The sequence below is a fragment of the Vigna radiata genome, unplaced genomic scaffold, assembly GCF_000741045.1.
Source record: "Vigna radiata var. radiata cultivar VC1973A unplaced genomic scaffold, Vradiata_ver6 scaffold_83, whole genome shotgun sequence".
Lineage (NCBI taxonomy): Eukaryota > Viridiplantae > Streptophyta > Magnoliopsida > Fabales > Fabaceae > Vigna > Vigna radiata.
This window is the reverse complement of record NW_014543268.1, coordinates 1,120,547-1,147,757: the sequence shown is the minus strand read 5'-3', so window position 1 is coordinate 1,147,757 and position 27,211 is coordinate 1,120,547. Positions and strand designations below refer to the sequence as shown.

At 32.5% G+C, this 27,211-nt stretch overlaps 3 protein-coding genes across 10 annotated transcripts; 2 read left to right on the top strand and 1 right to left on the bottom strand.

Annotated features, from left to right (window-relative positions):
• The first annotated feature begins 2,155 nt into the window (after positions 1–2,155).
• Positions 2,156–14,417, top strand: LOC106754121 (probable serine/threonine protein phosphatase 2A regulatory subunit B''delta). Of its 6 annotated transcripts, XR_002666890.1 has the most exons (15): positions 2,158–2,708; positions 3,273–3,512; positions 3,735–3,840; positions 4,094–4,190; positions 5,968–6,073; positions 6,307–6,397; positions 8,823–8,964; positions 9,065–9,212; positions 9,405–9,514; positions 11,500–11,656; positions 11,887–12,012; positions 12,114–12,264; positions 12,469–12,986; positions 13,073–13,219; positions 13,868–14,415. XR_002666890.1 is itself a non-coding variant. In XM_022777838.1 (13 exons), exons 1-12 carry the CDS (start codon positions 2,559–2,561, stop codon positions 12,252–12,254), a joined length of 1,500 nt encoding a protein of 499 aa, XP_022633559.1. In that variant the 5' UTR covers positions 2,156–2,558; the 3' UTR covers positions 12,255–12,264; positions 13,868–14,415. The 6 variants fall into 6 exon arrangements, 3 of the variants coding, with proteins under 3 accessions (XP_022633559.1, XP_014491579.1, XP_014491578.1); XR_001375283.2 differs by having other exon boundaries at positions 12,114–12,986; positions 13,868–14,417; XR_002666891.1 differs by lacking the exon at positions 12,469–12,986.
• A 1,244-nt stretch (positions 14,418–15,661) lies between these two features.
• Positions 15,662–16,911, top strand: LOC106754037 (phosphoenolpyruvate carboxylase kinase 2). Its single transcript, XM_014635971.2, has 2 exons — positions 15,662–16,692; positions 16,810–16,911. Exons 1-2 carry the CDS (start codon positions 15,903–15,905, stop codon positions 16,845–16,847), a joined length of 828 nt encoding a protein of 275 aa, XP_014491457.1. The 5' UTR covers positions 15,662–15,902; the 3' UTR covers positions 16,848–16,911.
• A 5,123-nt stretch (positions 16,912–22,034) lies between these two features.
• Positions 22,035–26,932, bottom strand: LOC106754129 (serine/threonine-protein phosphatase PP1). 3 transcript variants are annotated; one of them, XM_014636104.2, is made up of 4 exons: positions 26,496–26,932; positions 24,257–24,816; positions 23,630–23,901; positions 22,035–22,445 (listed from the first exon to the last, which is right to left on the bottom strand). In XM_014636104.2, exons 1-3 carry the CDS (start codon positions 26,668–26,670, stop codon positions 23,665–23,667), a joined length of 972 nt encoding a protein of 323 aa, XP_014491590.1. In that variant the 5' UTR covers positions 26,671–26,932; the 3' UTR covers positions 22,035–22,445; positions 23,630–23,664. The 3 variants fall into 3 exon arrangements, with proteins under 3 accessions (XP_014491590.1, XP_022633577.1, XP_014491589.1); XM_022777856.1 differs by having other exon boundaries at positions 23,634–23,901; XM_014636103.2 differs by having other exon boundaries at positions 23,680–23,901; positions 26,496–26,929.
• Between the last annotated feature and the right edge of the window lie 279 nt (positions 26,933–27,211).

Genomic DNA, 27,211 nt, shown 5'->3' with positions numbered 1-27,211 from the left:
AATAGCGTAAAACATTTCATAATATAAGATTTATTCTCAAAAACAAAAATATTGTTCAACCTAAAAGTAATATACTATTTTTTATTAAATATTTTAAAATGACACTATTAAAAAAAACATATATTTTTGTACACGTGATATTATTATTTTTACAGAAAATTGATGATATTATTTTTAAAGCAAACAATTTACGAAATAATAACAAAAAATAATAATAAAGTATTCACACTATTAAAGTAACTTTATTTTATTATTCAACTATCATATAAAACAAATTACATCTAGATTTTGAAAGACCTTATATTAGATTAGTGTTTTCTAAAATATTTTTTTAAAACATCTCACTTAAAATTTATAAAAACTAAAAAGTTTTTTGTTGAAAAAGTTATTTGAAAATTTTACTTATGTGACAACAAATTATCAGAAATCGATAGAGATTTATTTTAAATCCTTTCGAACAACATGCTACCACAAAATAACATATGCATCAAGATCCTTAAAATACTTAAGAAAAAGGTAAAAGATAAATACACTCCAATAAAAATTATAACAAGACATAATTAGAGTTTTAAGACAATTTTTTTGTGCTAGTATCCGATCTTAAAAAGATATTAAAAACTTATAAAGAATATAACGATAAGTAAGAAAACTATTTAAAAATATATAATATATTTTTATAAAACAAAACTCAATCAACTGTATTTTTCTTTTTAATTTATTTATGAACTCGATCTTTTAATAATAAAATAATAAATTAATCAGCAATATTATTCATATATTTAAGTTTTTTATTTTTTTTTAAATTTTCTTATTTAATTGAGTTCTTAAAAGTCTTTTTGACATATTCTTTAAATTGACTTTAACATGTTTGAGAGTGTAATGTATCAAAATTTGAATTTGTTATATATTAAAATTTAAATTATTTTTTATCCGATAGTGTCATGTATTAAAATAAGAAGGGTTTTAAGTAAAAATATCCAAAATTTAACACATATAATTGATACGAATTTAACTAATAACACTTGTTAATGTTAATTTAATTGAATATATCATATTAAACTTAAAAAAAACTCAATTAAAATAAAAAAACAAGAACAAAAAAATAAATAAATTTGAATATAAAATTAAATTATTAATTAATCTAAAATAATAAGCTTCATTCATGGAATAAAAAGTCACTTTTACCCTTACTCATTGTATACATCCTTATATCTCTTTTCGATAAACCCATTTATTATACGTTACTGTCGACAACATATATACGATTTCTTGCAGTGATTATTTATCAACGTTAAATCGAGTAGCTGAATTAATGGTTTTAACTGAAACCTATATCTGTGTTTGAAAATTAAGTTTTGGTTAAACTAGAAGAACGGGTTATAACTCAAAAAGAATTTTAAAAAAATTAAATTGGTTTAGAAAAATTTAATGAATTCACTAAATAACATATTTTTTAAAATATTTTTTAAAGACATTTGTACTTTTAACTTAAATTTAATATCTTATGTTTTCTTTATTTGTCTGTGTTGACATAACTTGTTTTTGACTCGTGACATTTTAAAGTGAAATTTAAATTTACAATATATGTATATCATTTTATTTTATATTAGTATTGTTCCATATGTTGTATTCATGTAATCCGCTTTTACCTTATCTATGTCTGCCTTTTAACATTACAGTTTAACAAGATAAACGGACAAATTCGTTGTTTACATTTATAAAGTTCATTCACTGGACAAATTGCTCGTAAAATTATTTGCATTAATTAATGAATGGTGACTAAATTTTGTCTTTAAGATTTGATTAAAATTTTAGTTATAAATAAAATTCGAATATATATATTTGATTATATTTTTAAGAGTACAAATAGCATCTTTCATTATTTAATATACTACTGAATAGCAATAATGGAACCAAGGATATGTACAATTAAATAAAGTACTGCTAGGGTCGTACCCCAAAAAATAATGGAACCATGGATGGGAACTTGGAAGTGGTATTGACTGTAGACGTAGGATCCTCAAGCATGTGAAGACTGATGATTGCACTCAAAAAACCGTATTTTCCGTAAGCAAACCACGTGTCGGCCTACCAAATTTTCATTTTCTGCTCTTTCGCTTCATTTCCAAACAAATAAAATATACAAAAAAAAAACACAAAAACACTACGCCTCTCTTCATTTTTTTTTCTTCAGTATCTGCACACACATTTGTTCTCTCTCCCTCCAAAATCGCTTGGATCTCTACAGAAATTTACGTCCGGTTTTATTTCCCTCGCGCATTCTTTCTCCGTCGAAGCCTCTTACCAGATCGCCGCACCGATCCATCTCCTCAATCTACATCGGTAATCGATTGTAATTCCTAACAGTAGAAAGATCTAGGGTTCCTGCTGAATCGGCAGCTGGCTCCAGCACATTTGTTTCATTCCGATATAGAATCTGGTTGGCGCACGCAGTTTCGATTCGAAGGCATTGAAATTCAGCTCGCTCAAGCAGGTTTCGCTTTGTTCTTTGCGTGGTTCGGTTCGTGAATGAGAGATAAGGTCACGGTTTCGATTAGATGAGCATGGAGGTCGTTAGCGATACGGCGTCGTTGGATGTCGACTTGTTGCAGCTCCCTGAGGTGTCCTCTTTGGCACTCAAATCTAACCTAAGTTTCGTTGAGACGCTCTTCGAGCAGTGGCTTTCGCTTCCTGAAAGTCATCGATTGGTACGCTTCGTAACATGTTCCTCGATTAGGAAATCAACATATTGCAACTGTGTTCATTTCACAATTTTTATTATATATCCATTCGTAGTAGCAACTTCCGCTGTCGGATAATAAATTAATAATAATTTGAATAATAATACTCAAATCCACAATGTTTTTGTGAGAATGATGCATTGTTAATTATTATTTATGTTAATGAAAGATAGTCGTTGGTGTGGGGTTCCATACACCTACTTCACGAGCATTATTATGATTTTTTCCTAGATATACTCAACATATTTTTATGTTAGCAAGTAAGTGATCATGTGTACTGTTATGTCTCAATCTCTTTCCTTAAGAGAAATCACCGCAGCTTATTATAGGAAGGACTATTGTCTACTTTCACAAGCCATATAAATAAGTCTTGATGGTACTCATGAATGAAATATGGATTATTAATTTTGTTTTTGAAAATTTGAGTTTCCTTATTGGTCAAGTTTTCACCTTCAAACAGTATTTAAAGGATAAATTCGTGCATTTGTGATTTTATTCTTAATCTTATGTCTCACTTGTTGATGTGTGTAGGTAACATCGTTGCTAAATGAAGCAAAGTCAGGTGCTCCCTTGAATGTACCAGGGAATTGCTCTAGTCCAAATTCTTCAAGCAATTCTTTGCCCTCCATGTTTCCCGCTGGCACTGCACCGCCTCTTTCGCCAAGAAGTTCATCTGGCTCCCCTCGCATAGTGAAACATAGAGTTGGTCCTTCTAACTTGGGTTCTCCTTTGAAGGTTGTCAGTGAGCCAGTAAAAGAATTGATACCTCAGGTTAGGCCCATCTGTTAACTGTTTGTCAGTATATTCTTTATTTATATGTGATGCTTTCCTGTATATTTTTATTTATCATGCTTTTCTTTTTTTCCTCGTCTGCTGACCGTTTGTGAGTATGTACCGTGTTTGTTTTTCTTCATTTTTGTTTATCATCCTCTCCCTCCCCCTTTTCATGCTATATATTTTTTTCTCATAACATAGATACTTGTGTGCTTGCAGTTCTACTTTCAATTTGGGCGTCCTCCTCCAAATGAACTGAAAGAACAATGCCTTGTTAGAATTGACCATTTATTTCATGATCACATGGATGGTCTGCAGATACATGGTGAGATATTGGGAATATAGAGGAGTTATAGTCTAAAGGAGAAATTGGCAATCGGGGGAAACTGTGATTTCCAATAGCGTGCACATCCTGGCTTTTTAAGCAATCACAACCCCTCATTTTAAGTAAAAAAAAAAGTTTCAATGCTCCCTCAAGTCAATACGTGACTATCTATCTGAAAACCACTTTGTAATAAAATGAATAGTTACAGTAATACTAGCTTAATTCTGTTCTACTTGTTTCTTTTGGATGGCAGAATTCAAGACAATTACTAAGGAAGTATGCAAGCTGCCATCTTTCTTTTCCACATCTCTTTTTAGAAAGATTGACGATGGAACTGGATTTGTGACAAGGTGTGTGCTTTATTATTATCATTATAATTTAAAAAAAATTATGCTTCAGTATGCTCTTGTGCTGTGGATAGTGGTTGTTTAATTTAGCTGTTTGGATATCTAAAAAGTGTTCATTTAGATGTCATGACATTGAATAGATCTGGAACATGATAAGTACCGTGTAATTATTCCGAAAAAGGAAAGAGCTTGGAACCTGAAAATCCTGTATTTCTGACTATCCCATTATTTATTTTTGATAATTAATTTCTTTATTCAACTGGCTAATCAAGTGAGTTCTTCATTATACAGAGCCTTAAGCTTACAAGATTCTCAAGTTTGACCTTATTCACATATTACCCTCCTGCTATAATGTATCAGTGTTTAATTCCCTTTCCCAAATAAGCCGTCCTCTAAAACATAGAAACATTCTTTAGTTCCCGTAATATCGAATGATTCTTTGACATATTGGAGCCATCTTCAGTGAGTTATTCTGAGTTTTACGTGTTTATATTGAAAGTATAGATGGAGGTGGATCTATCCTTGATTTATATGTCAAGCTCACGGGAGGTGGATGAATTATTTTACATGTTATATCAATGGCCATAGTTCATTTGTTTGATTCTATTTATGTGTATTTCACAAATGCCATAAACAATTTATCTATGCCCTTTCCCCTATCCGTAATTTAGTTGTGGTTTCAAATATCTCTTCCCACTAGTTTCTAGGATTTTAAATTTGAGTTAATTGCATTGTATCATTGCAAAGTCAACAATGATGTTTATAGTATCTAATCTGAGGAGTGATTAGGAAAGTTGTTAGAAATCGACCTAAAACAAGCAAACTAGTATGGTTTCTTGGTCAAATTAGTAGTCATCTGATACATATAACAGACTTCAAAACTGATAGAAATCACTTGAAAGAGCGTGTTCATAAAATATATTTTCCAGGGGAATGTTTTCTTTTCCAGGGAGTTTCCTTTGAGAGATTTTGAAAAAGAGGTGACTAATTCGCCCCAAGCCCCCCTGAAAAATATGTAACGGCCATTTTGGAATGTAATATTGACTTTATCTGTTGTAACATTTAAGAACCAAATTTCTCCTAAGTATTGAATTTGGACATTTAGAAATGAACCTCGTTTGACATGTCAAAAGTGTATTAAAGGCAACCAGGAAAGTATTGTCATTTGAAAGATGAATGATGGCTTGTGGAAGAGGCTGTGGAAAGTTATGAATTACTACATCAACTAAATTTTTATATCTTTTTCCCTCTGGAGTGCTTTCTTCTTCTTTGCTATCAACAAACATGACCTTAACTGAAAACTATGTCAGAATAGTTTTGACTAGAAAGGAAAGAACATTAAATTTCCTCTCTCGATCATCTATTGAATAATGAAGGTTTTTAGTTTTTCCTACTATGACATGTAAAATATTTGATGCTGTACTGTTCAAGGTAAAAAAATGAAGGAACCAAGCATTAGTAGGAAAAGGCAAGTTGGCAGAAACAAGCATATGCCCCAAACTTGGTTTTTTGCATTGCTTGGTCAAGAATTCTCTATGGTTCCCTTGTGTTTGGTGTTAAACCGAAAACTACTCTTGCAAACTGCTATTTCAATTCATTTTGGCAGTATGCTGATTGATTTCTTGCTTGAACGACCTTATGTTTATTAATAAAATGAACATGCTTTTATTTAAGTCTCCTTCCATGACTTAGGTAGGAACCTGTACTTGAATGGTTCTGTTCCCCGTAATTAGTAATTCCCAATACTTACGCTTATTTCCTTGATTTTATATTCCTATAGGAAAGCATTTATTGATTATTGGGTCAACGGAAACATGTTGACAAAAGATATAGCAACGCAAATATTCACAATTTTAAAGCAACCACAGCTCAAATACCTTACTCAGGTATTTTACTTCTATTGCATTTATATTTCCTGCCTTTGATTTCATGTAGTTTTCTTCTCCTCCTCTAAGAGTTACACTTAGCCATGACCAGGTTATATGTATCAAATTATCATTTCTTGGGTTACTTGATTCTAGTGTGATTGATTATTTTAGTGGCACTTTTGTTGATTTTCTTGCCTATGGTAGTATATTCATGTTGATCTTCTTTCTAACTATATGATACTTCATGTCAGGATGATTTTAAACCTGTGCTACGTGAACTTTTGGCAACTCATCCAGGATTAGAGTTTCTGCAGAGCACACCCGAATTTCAAGAGAGATACGGTTTGTTTTCCATCTTGGTTGTAACCTTGTATATAGGGGTTCATGTAAGTTCAAATGTGGACATCGGTTAATAAATTTGAAATTCTTGCCATACTTGATTTAAACAAAACCATTGTGTGGATTATTGGAAGGCATGAATGTCTTCTTCTACCCTGGAGCAGCTTTTTGTTGATGTTGCTTTATAAAGGACTAATTTTAACTGCAGTAAAGTTTTATGGCAGTGTTGTTCTTCCTTTGATTGCTTGAGTGGAGTCACTATTTTGGATATCAAGGGAGATTAGGCAGATCTTCTGCATTATTCTCACACTTCCCAAATTAGCCTTTTGTAAACCTTTTCTGCCAAATTTCTGACACTGCCCTTGAGTTGAATTTCCTGTTTCTGTTGAAATGTTTTCTGTAGTGTTCTATCCTGACCCTTGTTGGGTAAATCAAGTTCTACTTACTGGGTATGTCCTTAAACTTGTTTTCAGATATTTTACTGGAAGATATGTAGAGAGAGACATTACAGTTGAGTTAGTAATCAACAAATTACACACTCCATGCCCCGGAGAATGCTTTTTTGTTTGTGCTAGGTCTTCTGACATATCCTTTATCTATATCTGACCCCTGTATTGGATTTATTGAAATGAATTTGGAGCAACTTTTTATGGTTTGGTTTTGTTATACTATCCCATAATATCAGTGTCATATCTTGGAATATTTTAGATTATCTTAGGCGGATTAGGTTGCTTATCATAGTTTGCATGCTTTCTAATTCGTGTGATTTTGAGCTTATTTAGTTAGGGTTACTAGTACAAAAGTAAGGATTAGTAATTTAAGTTTTACCATTAAATTGTAACACATCATATAATGTCAAGTCAATATGAATTTTATTGTATTTATCCTTTTTCTCTCCATTTTTTCCTTCTAAACCTAATTCCAACATTATATACTAAAGCCACAGTCCACTCTGAGAGGCATTTCTCTTTTTTGCTATGTAGAATTAGCTGAACTACTCCATTAAATAATAGTCATTGATCATCTTCAATCCTCAGCTTTATTTTTTGATCATCTATTTTGAGTTTTGCCTTTGACATTCGCATCTATTTGATACCATCCAAGCTCCCTTGGCTCCAATCAGTTCATTTTTGACCTATCATATAACTATTTTGTTGATGAGCTCCCTAAAATACAAATCTTCTCTAGTTTGGCCTTTATTTTTTTTTCTGTTTTAAATACCACTGTTGAGACTGATTAACTGTTTTAATCTTTGGTTGTTAAACCAGAGACCATTGTCTTGTTCAGAAGTCACCAATTAACCATCCCTCAGGGTGCCAATATCAAGAACCTCTTATGTGCCTTTATGAGCTATTTTTCACTTGCTGTTCTTGATGGTGCATGGGCTCCACATGTGTCGTCTTGTTTAAAGTATCCCTATCCTCTTTTTTGGGGTGTAGTTCTGATAGGATATAATGTGTGTATGATAGAAGGAAACAGATTAAGAAATAGTGTTAGTTAGGTTGTTAGGGTGAGTGAGGTTTCCTTTATACAGTTGGAGGGTCCTAATATGCAGGGGACTTTTTGGCAATTTTGTAGATTGAGCTTTAGCTCTTTGTGAAAGGGAAACCCTTGGAGGAGAGAGTGCTCTCCTATTTTTTGTGTTCTTTTCAGTCTATACAGTCTATACCATAAAGAATATTACTCTTCTTTCTCTTTTTCAATTCTGGGTTCCTAACGAGTTCTCTGTCCTGCTTAGCCAGCTTTAGCATGAGGGAGACTTTTAGAATATCACAGTCATGGTTATTGGATTGCAGGAGCTAGTTTATGAATTGTACTTGGAAGATCTATTTTACGCTGTTGTGTGACTATATTATGGTGATTGAGAAGAGATATTTTATGAATTTGTGAATCAAATCGAATCAATTTATGAATCATACAATAGATGAACAATTAAAAATATGGCATTTTAAGTAAAGCGACATGAGCAAAACAAGGCTGCATGTTTCAGACACTGCATTTTTTTTTTCAATCCAATGTAGTGTGCTTTCATGAAATTTTATTCAATCTACCTTACAAAATATAATTAGCTATGTGTTCCTTTTAAAATCGTTGGGTATTGCCTGCAGCTGCTATTTATAAGCTATTGGTTTGGACAATTAGTTTTTTTCTACTCAAGACCATGCAAAACTTTGTCCTGTCAAGTAGCTCATTTGATTGATCCAAATGTATTGGATGCTCTTTAAACATTTACTTTTCTCCTGCTTAGGCAATCCACATACCTGCCAGCTCTGTTTGTTGATTGTTTTACACTTACTGAAATAATTCTAGCTGGCATTTTCCCCTGTAACCAGTTTTTCAACTTTGTTGACATTATTAACTGATATAATGTTCTTTTTTCGTCTTCGTAGTGCAATGTTCATAACTACTTGTTTTTCTGATGTTCCAGCTGAAACTGTCATATACAGAATATATTACTACATTAATAGATCAGGAAATGGTCGTCTCACCCTGAGGGAGCTGAAGCGTGGAAACATAATTGATGCAATGCAGCATGCTGATGAAGAAGAGGACATAAACAAGGTTTTGAGGTAGGTGTACTTTTTAAAGATGTCATTTTCATTAACTATGCAAAATGACCTTGGTTTTTGGAAGATGCCTTACTGTTTTTTACCTTAATATTATCTACAGGTACTTTTCTTATGAGCATTTTTATGTCATATACTGCAAGTTTTGGGAACTGGATACAGATCATGATTTCTTGATAGACAAAGAGAATCTTATCAGATATGGTAACCATGCGCTTACCTATCGAATTGTTGATAGAATATTTTCCCAGGTTGGTGTGGATTACTATATCATCTGTTGCTTCTGTATTCTAATTTGACTGTTGTTGTCTAGGGCCACAGACAACCCAAAGCCCTACCCTTCTCTTGTAATAAACGTGCATTGTCTTTTCACATCTGTTTATATGAATTATCAGATCATTTGTTCACGATGGAAAAATTGATTCTCTTCAATATTATCTCAGGTTCCTAGAAGATTTACCAGTAAGGTTGAGGGAAAGATGGGTTATGAAGATTTTGTTTACTTCATACTGTCAGAAGAGGATAAATCATCTGAGCCAAGTCTTGAATATTGGTATTTTGTTTCCCATCCATTAAGATATTTTATTAATCCCCCACCCCAAAACTACTCTCATTAGGCGTTTCCTTTATATTGAATGATTTCAAATTACGAAATCTAGAAGATACAAGCAATATAAAACTTTTTTAAATGTTTGCATGGTGAAAACAATCTCTCAAACAGGTTTTATTCATTTAATATTTTTAACCAATTGGAAACTGTCAGGATACACAGATAAGTGAAGTTAGTTAAGATAATGAGAATATTCATGAGTTAGTTACTTGAGGTGTTAGTTAGATATAAATAGGAAAGAGGGAGACGAAGAGGGGATGAATTTTGTAGACTGAGCGTTAGCTCTTTGTGAAGGAGAAGCCTTTGAAGGAGAGAGTGCTCTTCTATTTCTTGTTCTTTTCATTCTAACAAATTGGTCTGACCTGTCGGACCTTCAGATGGGTCATTATAGAAAGTCGTTTGAGTGGTTGGAAAGATGGGCCCTTGAACAAGGGAAGGTGGTTGTGGAGCTGAAAGCTGATTTGCCATACATGAAAGAAATCAAATAACTGTTACAAGAAATCAATAAAAGCAAGAAACTGTCTGAAGAAGGAAGAGTACTCGGTAATAATGAAGAGAAGGAAGAAAGATATATACGTAGTAAGTAGATCAGATGAGGAAAGAGTAGAATTGCTAAGGCCTTGGATTAAAAGGGTGGAGTTGCACATATTTGAAGAGAATGACTCCTCAAGGTTGGTGTCACAAGCAAATCAAACATCACAAGATCAATTGCAAGGGTATTTCTTTTCAGGGTTGCAATCTAACATTCAAAAATTAGATTCCACCATAGGATCCAAAAGACTTTATTAGAGCTATGGAACTTGTTTGAGACGTGAACACCTTCTATAGTTAAGAAAAAACCAAAAAGGAAGTGAGATTTGAAACAGGAACATAAATTATGATGGAAGAAGGGGATGCATCAATAAAGAGAGAGAAGATTATGGACTGTGAAGGTCAGTTTCCTGATAACCAAATTACAAAATTAACCAATAAGAAAGTTGAAGGTGGAGATGCAGCCAAAAATCCTTTTTTCCCATATTCAGATATACGTAATATGAATAAGAAATCATATCTGGACTTATATTTGACAATGAAGGTGGTTGGAACATCAATAAATATTGGAATTTAAACTTACTGGGTTCAGAGACTTTTATACAAAAACCACTCATCCCCACCACCACCCAACTTTCGGACCTGAATTTGAATGGAGTGGCCCGTGCATTCCCCCCTATGATAGGACAAAATCACTATGCTTTTGGGAAGGGTAGACAACGATCACGGTGATGGAGATGAGCTACGTGATCAAGCTTCCATTTTTCCAACCTTAAGGACAAGGTTGATTTTTGGAGGAGTGTATTGTTAGGATACACATAAAAGAGAAATTAGTTTAGTTAGAATGTTCATTAGTTAGTTATTTGAGGTGTTAGATATAAATAGGAAAGAAGAAGAGGGGAGGAAGAGGGGGTGAATTTTGTAGACTGAATGTTACCTCTGAAGGGGAAGGCCTTGAAGGAGAGAGGCTCTCCTATTTTTTGTTCTTTTCATTCTATCCAAATAAAAAGTTTTCTTTTCTTTCTCTTTTCATTTCTTGGTTCCTGACAAAAACAATTTCAAACACATCCGAACACCTTCCTTGGGATAACAAAGCCCTTTGTGTAGTAGGGTAGAATGCTTAAGTTTAGCCTCAATAAAAGGGTAATGCTGAAAACAGGACAGGGGAAAAGGATTGATGGAAATTCGGGCTGCTTGATTTATGGAATAAATGGAAGAACATTGGATGTTTGATTATTTTTTTCTTCCCTTTTTCTTTTTCTTGAAGCTTTTCACTTTTTTTTTCTCTTCCCTCTATTGTTTTCATACTCAGTACACTCTTAGGCAAACATTGGATATTTGACCTTTTTAGTTGACTTTAATTAGTTTTTATTTGTGATTTGATTTGTCATGATTAGGTTTAAGTGCATTGATTTGGATGGAAATGGAGTTCTGACACGGAATGAACTGCAATTTTTTTATGAGGAGCAATTGCATCGAATGGAGTGCATGGCCCAAGAACCTGTGCTATTTGAGGATATACTGTGCCAGATTATTGACATGGTTGGACCTGAGGTTTGTCTCTCAATCTTACTTCAATCGATTCTTCATTATGTTGTTGGGAAGTCATTCTAGATGGAATGTAATCTGTTGTTTAAAACTGTGTTGTCTTGGAAAAATAGCATATTCCAATTTCACTTTTTTGGTTGCTCACTTTTTTGTCCTCTCTATCCTTTTGGTTGACTTTATGCTGTATTTGAGATACTTTTTTCCTTAATTTTAAATTCATATTCTTGATTCTGTAGGATGAGAGCTATATAACTCTGCGAGACCTGAAAGGTGGTAAACTCTCAGGAAGTGTTTTCAATATCCTGTTCAATCTGAATAAGTTCATGGCCTTTGAAACTCGTGACCCATTTTTGATTCGTCAGGTGGATGAATATTTGATAGAAATTATTTCGCTGTTGAGTCAGTATGAGTGACTATTTTTGGTGAGTTTTGATTGTATTGGTATATGCCCTTCTGTGAACAGGAACGTGAGAATCCTACATTGACAGAGTGGGATCGCTTTGCTCATAGAGAATATATAAGGCTTTCAATGGAAGAAGACGTAGAGGATGCATCCAATGGTAGTGCAGAAGTTTGGGATGAATCACTAGAGGCTCCTTTCTGACATCATTTATGTAAGTTTAACTATGATAATACTTATCCAGTTTACCTTTCATTTTTGATATAATTTGGAAAAAGGGGCCTATTCAAATCAGATTGGGCTAAATACGGATCAGGGCAGCACTAAGCTGGACTGGTCTTAAGCAGGTTGCAGGCATTCCAAGCCAGCAAATCAAAATTATCATTCTCTTTCAATTTAATTACTTTTGCACATGCAGAGCATTTTCAATGGCATTCTCGCAGTAGTGATTTAGAAATTTCAATGACGGGGGCATAATTGTTTTACAATGCTCTGTATTAGGATTTGTACATGGAAGCTTGCATTCACCCTGCAGCTTGCCTCGTGATCAATTGATTGTTTTATTATCAATTGGGGTATTATGTTTTATTGTGAGAATAAGAGGGTTCAATAATAACCGTTGGATTAAAATAAACTGTCAATATAAAATCTAACGTGACTATGCATTCTATTCTTTAATTCACTTTCTCGTGTCTCTCTTTATCTCCTATTTTTTTTTTCTCTTTCCAAAATCGTCATTTTCTCTATCCATTTCTATGTCCAACTGACTTCAAGAATCACTCTCGTCTCAAATGTTTGATGAATTTAAACATGAATATCACATGAAATAAAAAACGAGATGAAGGGAAAGCAAGTTCATCACCGTGTCCAATACTAGTGACATGCTGTATGGCTTCAACTGTAATGGAATGTTCAGGGGCTACGCCATGGATTCATGTAGGTCTGGCAATAGAATATTTTTGGATAAATAAATGTGGCCTTGGTAATTCCTTCATGAGGTTCTGCGGTTGGGCTTGTCATAGGTCGCTTTTACTTTTTAAATAAAAAAGCATTTCATTAAACATTGGAGTGCTTGAAGGAAGTCAGAGGACAGAGGAATTGGTGGTTTTGTAAAGAGTGACGGGATACACGAGCAAGAGTGCGCGTGGGAGAGTAGAACAAACAAGCATGTAAGATTTTAAATTATATAGTTATATTGACCATTTTTTTTGTCTGATGGTTATTATTGAACCCTCTCATTCTCAAAATGAAACACTTTCTTACAACTTAATAGTCTGTATGATAAATAAAGAAGACAAGCAAATATATTGGTTGAAAAGACAAAAACCCATATCTATCTATCTATTCATTGTGCATTGTACAAGTATCTCAAATGATTTTTCATACCTGCTCCTGCCCTGTTGCCCATAACCCGTGCTTTCATCGATATTGACCGAAACCGTTACTTCCTTCCTTGATGCAAGCTGGTGGCCTTTCCCAAATATAGCCATTGTGATTTTGTACCTGGGCTGTTCACATTTTGCTTCCCTAGCCACCTTTCTGTTCTCTTCATGCCCCCCGTAATTCCGTAAGCTTACATTTGGGATGGGGAAGAGAAAAGAGGTGACAATTATCCCCCCGTCCATTTTATCATGTTAACTGGTCATTTTTTGGGGCCCCTTTTGGTCAACTGACTACTATGCAGTGTGTATAATTCTGTATCCTCTTAATTATGAAGGCATTTTTAAATTTTAAGTTCATCTAGTTTTGAAAATTATACATTATTAGTGTATGAAAAGTATTAATGCCGCATATCGGATTGACTGGCCATTGTTCAGACAGACACATGACTCAAGTTCAGCTTTGAACGCCAACGTTGCCCCGAAGGGGAGAAATTCCAAGCTTCTGCTATGGAATATGTTTGGATGGGGGCCAATCAGCAACAACGATATTCAGACTCGCATATGATAAATATTGGGACCGTTATCTTGGAAGTTTTGTCGCTGGACCAAAGTCCATGTAAAGTGAGGACCTTTGCTGAGGTGATTAGCCAAGTTGAATTAAATTGACGTCATTTTTAGACGCTTACCATAAGTAGCGAGATTTCTGATGGATTTTTAGTAATTTGATTTACTGATCGAGTCACTTTTACCTCGGATCTGTACAAGAGTACATTCCTCTAAATAGTAGCGTTATTTGTTTTTACCGAATTTCTTTTTCTTTTTAGGCTACTCAAGAGTTTAAAGAAAACTACACAAAAAAGGTCATGTATTTTCTGCGTTATTCGATTTGTCTGATGCATGCAGAGGCTGTACATTGGATTTGCTCTATCTACTATTTAGAGGAAACTTCAGTTCGCTTCTATCCAATTTGACTGATATTACTACACAGATGTGGACTTATAAAAGTGCTAGTAAAATATACTCTATCATTTTTGTATTTAACAAAATATTTAGAACATAGCACTTATTTTCAAATGAAGAAGGAAATTAAAATACCAATGTTTAACGTTTCTGAACTTTGGATTACAGAATTTTAATTGCTATATTATAATTAATATAATATTTGTAACTGCACTGCAATTTTATTTTGATACACCGCGTCATTATATTCAGTTTTTTTCTTCTTCTTCGTTTCCTTCTATAACACCTTTTGAGTGTATCATTTTATAGTTCTCTAGTTTATCTGTGGTCAAATTAATTTATGTTCAGATTATATATGTTTTAATATTTATAAAGATCTAAATGTTTGGTTTTAATAAGAAAAGATTTCAGTGATCAACGAGATTTTTTTTTCTCTCAATGGGTAAAAGTTAACACTTTCACTGGTTAGGGTTAAACATGTTATACGTTTTATTTATTTACTGAAGCACATAATCTGTAGTGACATGATATTATAAAAATTATTTAATTTTACATAAATGTCTCCATTTAATTACAGATTTTATTTTGAAAATTAAAGTTACTAAAATTTCTTGTAATTATTTTAAACATGACATTTAGATTGCTTCATAAAAAGCTAATGATGTAAAAAAAGTTATACTTTAAATTCTAAAATATAAATATTACAGGTTACCAATACCTACTATTTCTCGTTCAAGGGAATAGATTCACAGTATTGTCAGTCAGTATGAAACTAATTTTTTTTAAGAAATATGAAACTAATCTGAATACACAATATTCTTTTCAAGATAAAATACTCAATAAATTTTGAAACTAAGCTGAATATGATAAAACGAATATAATCCATCAATAAGAATAAAATATACTTGAACTGACATCGATTTGTTTTAACGGTTAATAAAAACAACAGTCATTAAACTTGTTTTTATAGTTTATAAAAAAAAAAAAAGAAATGTCATAATCTAACAATAGTTGTTACACCAATAAGATTACTAATTTAAGCAAGACCTATTTTAGATGGTTTCAAAACGCATATATTGTATTTACAATTAAATATTCTCTTAAAAGAAAAATTTTTATATTCCATCCAAAAGGGAATATTCTTGAATAAATATGTTAAAAATCTTTACTATCTCTGTATTTTCCAAAATTTGATTATATTATCTTTTTTACTTATAGTATGATGAGTTAAATATAATAAGGTGATTATTACAAATGATAAAACTGCATATTGTGGAAAATGTAAAAAGAAAAGAAAAAGAAGAATTGGGGGTAGAAGAGAAGCTTGTAATGAAGCTGGAGCAGAGAGTTAGAAAAGGTAGCTGAATATTGAACAAGAACATGGTCCCACAACAGAATAAACTGAATAACAATATGAGTGAATCCAAGAATATCCCCTCTTATATTCTTCACAAACACAGACTATTCTATATAAACAGAAACACACCTTTTACATTCCACAGAACAGAAAATGCACCAAGAAGAAGCAGCCCCCAACAAACAACAATACCAAGCGTTGGAAGAAATCGGTCGAGGCAAATTCGCCACCGTCTTCCGCTGCTTCCACCCCTCCTCCAACCAATTCTACGCTCTCAAACTCATCAACAACCGCCTCCTCGCCGACGCCACCGACCGCCGCTGCCTCGAAGTGGAGGCCAAGGCCATGACCTTCCTCTCTCCCCACCCCAACATTCTCAAAATCATCGACGCCTTCCAAGACGCCCACACCTCCACCATCGTTCTCCAGCTCTGCCAGCCTCGCACCCTCTTCGACCGCATCGCCGACGGCCCCCTGCCGGAGTCCCACGCCGCCTCCCTCACCAAGCAGCTCCTCGAAGCCCTCACCCACTGCCACGCCTTAGGCCTCGCCCACAGAGACATCAAACCCGAAAACCTCTTGTTCGACGAAGCCAACAACCTTAAACTCTCTGACTTCGGCTCCGCAGAGTGGTTCGGTGAGGGCAGAACCATGCGCGGCGTGGTGGGCACCCCTTATTACGTGGCGCCGGAAGTGATCATGGGGAGAGACTACGACGAGAAAGTCGACGTTTGGAGCTGTGGGGTTATTCTTTACACAATGTTGAGTGGCATTCCACCCTTCTATGGAGACTCTGCTGCAGAAATTTTCGAAGCTGTTTTAAGGGCTAATCTTAGGTTTCCTTCCACAATTTTTAGGTCTGTGTCTGTTCAGGCTAAGGATCTTCTTAGGAAGATGATCTGCAGAGATCCCTCTAGACGTATATCTGCACATCAAGCATTGAGTATGTTTATTCCTTTCAAATTGTTCTTAAAAAAAATTTATGTTTCTTGTGTTAATTACGTTGTTAATTAATTAATTAATTAATTAATTAATTAATGTGTCATTTATTTGGTTGCAGGACATCAATGGATTTTGAGTACTGCTCATCTTTCTTGAATACTGCCGCTTCCAACTATTTCATGTACAAATTATACTGAAAAACAGAAACTCTTGTGATGTATATTAAAAAGATTTTTAGAATATTATAATAATGTATTTTCAATGTTTAGTACAACACATAAATCAAGAACTCGTATAAATATTAGTTCGATTGAAAGTTTCCGACTTTTGAGAAAATCAAACTTAAATAGTCTTTTATTATTTATAAATTGTTTAATTTATCTATTTTTATGATATAAAATTTCATGTTTACAATTCTAACCAAGTTGATTGAATGGGTTGACCTAATGATTAAATACATTGCATTCACACATACCTTACGAGGATGTTGACGCCAACTGACTAATGTATTTAACAATTCCACACAAAAAATCTAAATATAAGTGTCGTATTATTTTAATTTGTTTGATAAATTTAATTTCTCTAGTACCAATAAAAAATTAATATTTAGAGATAATTTTAAAGTGAATTATTACATATTTAAATTAATTTTATAAAAAAAATCTTAATATTTTAATTTTTTGTTATATTCAACCCGTTTTCTACGGGATCAACTGACGCAATTCATTTCCGACATACTAGTAACCAATTGCAATTTTATCATCTCTAATTCTTATTAGTCCTATAATAAGACCACGTTTATATATATTATAAACATTGGTAATTGTAAAATAAAATAACGTTTATATATCCACTAAACACATTTAACCCTTAGCACTGCATGGGCAAATTTATAAATGTATAAATTCTATTCTTTTTGTTTTTTAAAAATATTTATGGTCAAATACAATAATAGAACAAAATATAGGAATAGATACATAAGACCAACTCTATTTATGCAAATAAAAAATAAAAAATGTAGTATTAATTTTTATCGTATTCATATTTTACTTTCCCTATATTTCTTTCAACGTTTTCTTTTATGATCCTAAACGATATTATAGTAATTTATTGCATGAAATTAATAATTCATTCACAAAAAATGGTTTGAAAGGATGAAGTATGCGATGACGTTGGCGGGAGAGAAGCACGTCTGAGAGAAGTTAGGTTTTTAGCGTTATAGAAGTAACGTGATACGCTCCTCCTCATTTCTACGTAGAAAAATTCTTTAACCACAATAATGTCTTATTGATTTTTTTTTTAATTCAGATTCATCGTTTGACCATGGAAATTTAGCATAATTTTTCGTTATTTTTGACTTATGATTTTATTTTTTTATTATTTTAATCATTTTTACGTGCTTTGTGAGGTGTGACTAATGGTGAAGATGAAAAAAATACAATGAAGAAAGTCATTTGTAGATTAATCAAGGAGTTCGATATCCAATTAAGCAGATTATTGAATAGTTTTTGTTTGTTGCTCAAAGGTTAAAAAATAATTATATATATATTATTAATACAAAATATTAACTTATTTATTAAATGATTAATATCAGTAAAAATATTAGACAGTGTGTATATTTGGGATGTTACTATTAACTGTAATTTATAGTTAAAAAATTATCTTTCACATCGATAAAAAATAAAATCAATTTATAATATATAAGTGAGATGTAAACCTCATTTATAAATTAATTTTATGAGATTGAATTAAGTTTTTTTCTAATATTTTTGAAACAAACTAATTCAAACACTTTGTTTTGTTCCATGAATATATATATATATATATATATATATATATATATATATATATATATATATATATATATATATATATATATATATATATATATATATATGAAGAATTGTAGTATACGTTGATGTGAGAGGGAAAAGCAAGTCTAGTTACGAGGCTTGGTTTTTGAAGTCGTGTGATATGTTCCTTGTCCTTTCTTCATCAATATTTTTTTTTTCGTGACAGCAATGTTTTGTTCGGGTTTTTTTTTCACCATTGATTCTTCATTTGACCATGGAAAATTAATGAGTAATAATATCAGGACATATTTTTACATTCATTTGATACATAATACAAGAGTAAAATAGTATAGAAAATGTAAAATTTTATAATTTTTCAAGAAAAAAAAGAGTAAAAGATAAATAAGAGTAATGTGAAATAAATGTAAAAAGTTTAGATGTGTCAAACACTAATTTCTCAAAATTAATAGCAGTTTTCAGTGCTTTTGGCCCTCAGTTCTGAAGGTATGTGTCATTTTTCGTATTTTTAGGACTTCATGTTGCTGCTGAATTTGTTTTTTTAAAGTAAAAGTGACTCTTTATTTAAGCATGAAATACTAAATTTTAGGTTCAAAATTAGGCTTTTAGAGGAGAAGATTTATGGGAGAAATACGAACACAAATGAAAGTTGAGTTCCATCGTATTTGGATTGGGCAATGTTCGATGCTGTATTTTCTTATTTCTATTCAATATAAAACATAGATTACACTTGAAATTTAATACATCTTTTTTTCATTTCATTTCTTGATTATTATTTATTATTATTATTATAATTATTTTGTAATATTCATTAGTTTCTTGCAGAAGTTGAATTTAAAAGTTATTTAAATACATATTTTTTTCTTTAACTTTTTAAAAGATAAAAATGTGATAAAAGTTTTAAACAGAGAGTATTCCATGTTCAATTAATGTAAGAAATCTTGATTAGTTATTGTTTCATAAAACAATTTAATTGAGATTTTGATATGATTGGGCAATGTTCGATGCTATGTGTTTTAATCATTGTAATCCAGTAATTTAATGTTTTAAATTGTTATAATTAGATTTTTACCAGTTTTATTTATTTATTTCAAACTCTTGAATTCCTTCTTTCTCAAAATGTTCTCTATAACTAAATTTACTTAATTATTTAAAACTCTCTTATCAAAATCTATTTATCAAAACCAATGAGCCGTCATTGCATTTTTTCATTTGTAACATTAATTTCATACATATAGATGTAAAAACCAATTATATGCAATTTTTTTAATAAAACTTTAAATCTAATTTAATTCCATAAAATATAATATGAAGTTTATATTTATTTACATATTATAAATTAATTTTATTTCTAATTGTTACTAGAATTTTATTTTACTATTTCTTCAAATTTATAGATCCAAATAACAGAACAATCTCTTCTCTGTTTCCTCACATAGTTGAAAGAATGATGTTATTAATAAATAGATAAAATGAAAAGAGGAATATACTAAGAAGTGTTAGAAGTTTTAATTTAGTATTATAGGAAGTTGAATTAGTTAATTAAAGTTAGTGTATATAAAATGCAAAGGCACCAATGTCGAACTGCAAAGCACGGTCCTTTCCATGTGCCACGTTACTTATTAACAGTGATATTTTCAGTACAGAACAACACAAAATAAGGTTGTGATGAATTATTAAAAAGTAGATGTTACATCATCATCATCATCATCATATGAATATTCAGGAAGGAAGAAGAATCATGGAGAATTATGAATAAGTTGGATTATTATTATTAGGTTAAGATGAATGAAGGTCACTTTCACGTTTATATTATAAATTAAAAGTGGTATCTGTTGATGTATAAATTTAAGATCTTATAATGAAGACAAAATGATAATCTTAAAATTGGTGATTGATGATGTTAATTACTATGACTGCTCAACCAAACCAATTAAACTGTGTGCTATTACAATAGTTTTGGATTAGATGGTCGGCAAATTTATACCTTTTCAACTAAACTCACACAGCCACATGTAACTTTTTGTCTTCGGACCAAATAATTGTATCCTTTTAAGACAATAATAAAAGTATGGATATAAATCAATACACACAACATATATTTTTATATTTTTTAATTGCATCATACTATCTACCACTGATTTGCTTCAAGAGAGTGAGCTACTGTCATAATTTCATTAAATATATAATGGACTAGTGCTGACCATTATCACTTTTAAAACAATGGATAATGATACATAGATAATATTTTTTGACGACATTAGAACATCATTATATGTGTTATTGTGTGATTGGTCTAAATGACACAATGACACCATCATGGATCAATTACACAATGACACGTATGATGATGTTCAAATATTGTCAAAAAAATGTTGTCTAAGTATCTTTATTCTAAAGCAATAGTCTACACTTTTTTTTAAGAATATAAATTAATAATTTTATTACTTTCTTTATATCTATTATCCTCACTTCACAAAAAAAAAAAAAATTCATTTACAAGTTTAAAATGACATTAAATTACTATATTTTTATATGAATTTCAAGTCTTTTCCTCACTTCTAATAAATAAGAGGAAAACAATGTAAGAATCATATTAGAAATCAGTATTATTTTACTCATAAATCTTCAAATTGGAGTGATAATCAACTGTTACTGCATGAATATAATTAAAATTTATAACGAAGTCAATTTCAGACATATATAAGAATAACAGACTAAAGAATAAAAGGAACATAATATCACACATTTTTGCAAGGCACAAAGGAAAGACTAGAGAGAAAATGGAGATCGGTCGCATTTTGAGTCAATCAACATTTCGTCTGCAAAGAACGAGTCAAATTAGTCAGATCAATATAAAAATACAAGTTAATTTCTGTTACTCATAATAAATTATTTATTTTGTAATTTTTTTTAGTTATAATATATAAAATAGATGCAAAATTTTGATTACATTATTTTTTTATTTAATTAATTTAATAAAAACAATAAATTTTATAAACTTATCTTTTAAAATAAGTGACATTCGCATTTTTATAATTTCTAATTTCTAAACACATGCTTGTTAGAAAGTACATAATAAATATATATAACAAACAATAATAAAAAGTAAATTTTAAGTAAATAAAGTCGTCAAATAAAATTGAGAACTAATAATAAAAAAACTTTTTTTTTTCTGACAACAAATTTAGTTAATGTCTAATCCTCATAACATTCATGTCAATGGACAAATTATAGGCTGGCTATAGATACATTTTACGACAAATATACGCAATATGCAACGAATTTATATTTCAACAGTTAGCAGGTATTGAAAAAATAAACTATGTTCAATTTTCCCCTAAAAAATCTGTAATTTTCCTCCACAAAACCTGCACGAAACCATAAAACTTGAATTACCCATTAGACTCCGTTCTACAGGTTGAACATCTCGAGAAGGAAAACCAATGCCTCGGATTAAATTTCAGGAAAAATCACGTAAAACGAAAGTGATCCCAAATCAAATTAGAATTCTCACACACAAAAGGCAATCAAAAGGAGAAACAAAGAGATTCGACAACATTCTGTTTTACCAGCCTCAACTGGCATCCATATATGCCAACCGTATAAAGCATTTATAAATGGTTCTCAGCAACAGATGCGAATGCATCCATCTACGCTTGAGAAGCTTACAGTTAAGAAAATATAGCAGATATTAGTGTACAACGAAGACAAGCAGATTATGGCTTTCCATCTTGAAATGCAAATTTGTACCGATAAAAAACAATGGTTTACATGGTTCATAGTGGTGTTTCCCTTTGATTTTACAATTTCAAAATATTATAGACGAAAGGAACTCGACTTTCCCTTGCAACCAATAGGAGTTTAAGCCCAAGCTAAACCGAAGTAGCAGGCAGCAACCGTTTTGCAAAATTTCATTTCATGCTTTCGCTCCCAGGAAGGACTGCGTCGGATAATAAGAAAAATTTAGAATATATTAGAGAATGAGTAAGTGTGAAATAATAAAATAGAGCATGTATTCAGTGCAGTGCTAAGTGATGCAGTATCATCACTTGGATTGAGTGCCAGATTAGGGGCATTACAGCTCGTTGGAGGAGACATTCGCCACTGTCTAGGTTATGTTGTGGTATTTTCTTCCTAGAGTTCAATTGGATTAATTATGTGGGATTTCCATGGATTCAGTCATTTTCAACATGATTAGGATAATTAGAATGATCTTATTTCATGTGTTAACCCTGCTAGGAAGCTATTGAGAAATTGAGTTTAGCAGTGAAAACAAAAATGCTGTAATTAAGTTTTTCTACTAAACTTGCATTATACAACCAAAGATATTGGATGTGTCTGTTGTTTCGTAACACCAGGTTGTTTGAATTGAATGCCAGATTAGGGACACCTGGTGTTTGACCAAAATCAGCTAAGTAATGTGATATCATTGCTTGAATTGAGTGCCAGATTAGGGACATTACAGTTTAGATAGTTTTGGCCAAACGCCAAGGGTCACATTTTGTAATATGATGTCATGGCCCTTGTCATAGGATGCTTCCAAGTCCAAGCAATAAGATTCAAAACCCACACAGCAGGTAAAATCTGCCTACATGGTATGGTTCTGCTATTCAGCGCAAACTTGCACTTTCTTAATCCTAAACTAACAAATGCAAAAGAACCCATTAACTGATTGGGGTGCAAGCCCAAACTGACAAATGCAACAGAACCCATTAACTGATTGGGGTAATCCGAAACAACATATACATCCAATACCTTTGGTTGCATAATGCAAGTTTAGTAAAAAAGCTTAATTACAGCATTTTTGTTTTCACTGCTAAATTCAATTTCTCAATAACTTCCTAGCAGGGTTAGCACAAGAAATATGATCATTCTAATTATCCTAATCATGTTGAGAATGGCCGGATCCATGGAAATCCCACATAATTAATCCAATTGAACTCTAGGAAGAAAATACTACAACATAACCTAAACAGTGGCGAATGTCTCCTCCAACGAGCCAGTCACCTCTTCCAAGCACAACCAGTGGGTAAAAAAATGCCAAATCACTACAGAGATTGATACTCTGAAATATCTACATTTGCACAAAAAGGTTATACGTCAAAAGAATTAGAAGATGGGTACCTACTGATGCCATGCAAACATTGTCAGCCAATACTCTATAACCTTCCTACCTTTACACCTGCTGGGGAGTTTCCAGGCTTAGCAGTGGTAGTACTTCCAAAATTGTGCTTTGTTTTTTTATCAGCTGGCTTTAATATTTGGAAAGAGCACATCAGTGTCTCGTCAACACTCATCATAGCACCAGCATTGTCAAACTCCCCACAATAATTAGGTGCTGAAAATATTGTTACAAGCTGTCGACTAGCAAAGAACTCGTATCCATCTTCCACAACCTGGTAAGAAAATATTGAAAACAAAAACAATTTATTTTCAAATAGCATAGTTGATTGAGACCTGCTATCCCATAATATAAACATGAAAGGAATGTAAAGTACAAAGCACCAGATGCTAAAGCTAAAGCATGGCAGTTGAAGCAGTTTAGGCTCATGCATAAAGTTGTTCCATATACAAGGTAAAAAGTAATTCCCAGTTTAAAAAATTAAGTAGTTGTAGTTATGCCAAGAGATAGAGTAAAATTGCTGGGGCAAAAGAAGCTAATTTCAGTCATTGAAATACAAATGGATATACAAACTCAATCCAGATGATCTGGGGGTAATACACATTAAGTTCCAAAGGCAGAAGTTTAACCTGATGTGCACGACAAACAAGATCAAGATCATGTTTCTGAAGAAACTCTGAGACCTTATTAGCACCAAATGTATATGAAACTCCTCTATCATTCATTCCCCATTCTTGAACTTCTTTGCTTGGGTCAGACCAAAGGAGATCACAAAGCAAACCTGTATCAGGAACATCTGTGGGGCGCTGTATATTTCTAATCTGATCCAAATTAAGTAAGTCAGGAGAAAGTCCTCCGTGCATGCATAAAATCTTTTCATCAACAAGGGCTGCCACGGGGAGGCAATTGAAGCACTCTGTAAAGGTCTTCCATAACCTTACATTGAACCTTCTCTTGCACTCATCATAAAATCCATATATCCGGTTTATAGAAGCACATTCATGGTTTCCCCTTAACAGGAAAAAGTTCTCGGGATATTTTATTTTATAAGCAAGGAGAAGGCAAATTGTTTCTAAACTCTGCTTCCCTCGATCTACGTAATCCCCCAGAAACAAGTAGTTGGCTTCAGGAGGTAATCCACCGTACTCAAAAAGCCTTAAGAGATCAGAATATTGACCATGTACATCACCTGAAATATCAATATAAGGATATGAATAAAACTTCAAGAACATAGTTTTTTGTGTGTATAGCAATAGAGTATAACATGACTAACATCATCAGTGAGTATAAATGTGTAATATGTGAATATGAATATGAATTATATTAAAAAAGTCCATATACCACTATAAGGACTGATTGAATTTAGATATAAAACAACTCATCTGCTTTCACTAGTTTTTCATAAGATTACATCAGATCCTCTATACCATGTGATCTACATAAAGTTCAATCCTTACTGCTCTCATACTTTAAAATATACCTACAAATTCAGAAGCAAACACTGATGTCGTGTGGGAATAAATACATCAGCATGAATTTTATTTGCAAGATACATAAAAAATTATCGCATGATTTGATATTGCAGTATATGTCAACTAAACCAGCATGAGATATACGGCTCGTACAAGTCCAGTGATGTTAATAGAGACATTTCACATGCTTTTTCCTTCTAAATTGACCATGTTTTTGTTTAACCCAAGAAAATCAATAAACAAACAATACGACTGATCACATTCTCAAAGCTCATTACATGATTATTTCACTTGTATGCTTATATTCAACAAGTACATACAAACAAAAGAGACAAACCTCAATTTAAATCATGTTGTCCACTACAAATGAGTGATTGCAGTCCAGAATTAAACTTGTCAGGAAGAGTAAAAAAGATAACCCCTAACCAAATAATCGTGAAAATTAATTAACAACGTGTTCAACTCATAAGAGAGTTCCCCATGTTTGGTTTGGAATGGGAGGGAAAGTATGGATTATATACAGTTGTACCCACATAAATGAAAAGCGCGCAGACTAAAAAAATTATAATAGCAGGAAAATATCATCTGTCCCAAAGTTTCCCTGCCCTGCAATTTTTTTAACCAAACGAGGTATGATGGAAAAAATCCCTCTCATCCATTTCTCTTAAACCAAAAACACCTTAAAAATATGGAAGTAGATTGCAGCATGCCCAACATTCACTGCAAACTCATACTTAACTTCCCAAAGCTCACATTATATGGTAAAATGTCCGGCGAAATATTCTAAAAACTCTCGAGTGTCCCCCATACATAAATTCACCAAGGACAAGGAAAGATAAAAAAGACAAACTTCAGTCAAATATACGACGTGTGCAGATTTTATTTGACTTCATAGATTCATCAATGTTGGAGGATTCTTTTCATATATTCGGTCCAACACACAGATTCATCGAGAATTCACACACACTTTTTTATTCTACTGCAGGGAATCTCATTCCACGCATATTCAACAAAAACAAAGCACTTCGGCACCAGTCCAATCAAATCAGGATTCTTTACAGACCATATTTTGACTGCGGATGCAGTCAGAGAAAGATAAATAAGAAAAAAGAAAAAAAAACAAGTGGCTCCCACTAGTCGAAATACAATCTGTACATGCAGTTCAAACATTAAGCAAGCAATCCCTACTAATCCAGTTCAAAACACACTGTCAGTAGACATGCGAATTATAAAAACTCGACGAAACATGCAACTAAAAGCACTCGGATCATGTCAAAACCTTCGAAATTAAGAATAATCGTCAGTGCTGGAGGTTTGAATTTGACGAAATTAGACAGAGAAAGCGAGGGAAGTAAAAAGAAAATTGAAACAGGGGAAAAAAGAAAAAGAAATTGACCACAAATCTTAATAGGCGCTTCGAGCTCCAATAAATTAGGTTGTTGCAAGAAAATGTCTCTGGAAACGACGCAGAGTTGACGGATCTCGGACTCCGACAGCTGGACCTGCTTCCCCGGTCGGGTACGAACTTCGAGGAGACGATTGATTATGTCATCCAAAACCGATTGCTCCATTCTCTTCTTCTTCCTCGAAAGTCAACGTCTCTATTCGATGCGATGATGCGAAGAAGAACAAGTACAGTAGGAGTTTGAATTGAAGGAGTGAGCGAATAACATGCCTCAACTCAACACCGCAATCGTGGAGTGGTGGGAGTTGTCGTCGTTTTGAACGCAGGGGGTTGTCGTTTTGCAGCCCCTCAGGATTTTCCGCATTCCTTTCGGAGAAAAGGAGAGGGTTTCACTTTCTTCCTTTCTTTTATTCAAAAAAAAATACCAAAATCATAATCCCTTCTTCCACAGACTCAGCCTTCGCCTCAGTGAGTGCCAGAGCGTTATCTCGCTTTTTTTTTTTTTAATTAATTATTAATTATTTATTTTCTTTTCTTCCATACCAAAAATCTCGCTTTTTAATTCGGCTTCACTCATTTTGTGTGTAACTTATGACTTTAATCTTATTAAAATATCTTTAAATATATGATTCCCACAAATATAACACTTCGATATAATATATATATTTTAAAAATTTATCAATTTCAATACTTTTATGAAAAAATTG

Coding starts and splice junctions, on each gene's coding strand:
- LOC106754129 (XM_014636103.2), bottom strand. CDS start 26,670: ATGGAGCAATCGGTTTTGGATGACATAATCAATCGTCTCCTCGAAGTT. Junction 23,902..24,256: donor TTGTTTGTCGTGCACATCAG/GTTAAACTTCTG, acceptor TTTTCTTACCAG/GTTGTGGAAGATGGATACGA. Junction 22,446..23,679: donor ACTCCCCAGCAGGTGTAAAG/GTAGGAAGGTTA, acceptor TATCCGACGCAG/TCCTTCCTGGGAGCGAAAGC.
- LOC106754037 (XM_014635971.2), top strand. CDS start 15,903: ATGCACCAAGAAGAAGCAGCCCCCAACAAACAACAATACCAAGCGTTG. Junction 16,693..16,809: donor ATCTGCACATCAAGCATTGA/GTATGTTTATTC, acceptor ATTTGGTTGCAG/GACATCAATGGATTTTGAGT.
- LOC106754121 (XM_014636093.2), top strand. CDS start 2,559: ATGAGCATGGAGGTCGTTAGCGATACGGCGTCGTTGGATGTCGACTTG. Junction 2,709..3,272: donor TTCCTGAAAGTCATCGATTG/GTACGCTTCGTA, acceptor TGATGTGTGTAG/GTAACATCGTTGCTAAATGA. Junction 4,191..5,967: donor GGAACTGGATTTGTGACAAG/GTGTGTGCTTTA, acceptor ATATTCCTATAG/GAAAGCATTTATTGATTATT.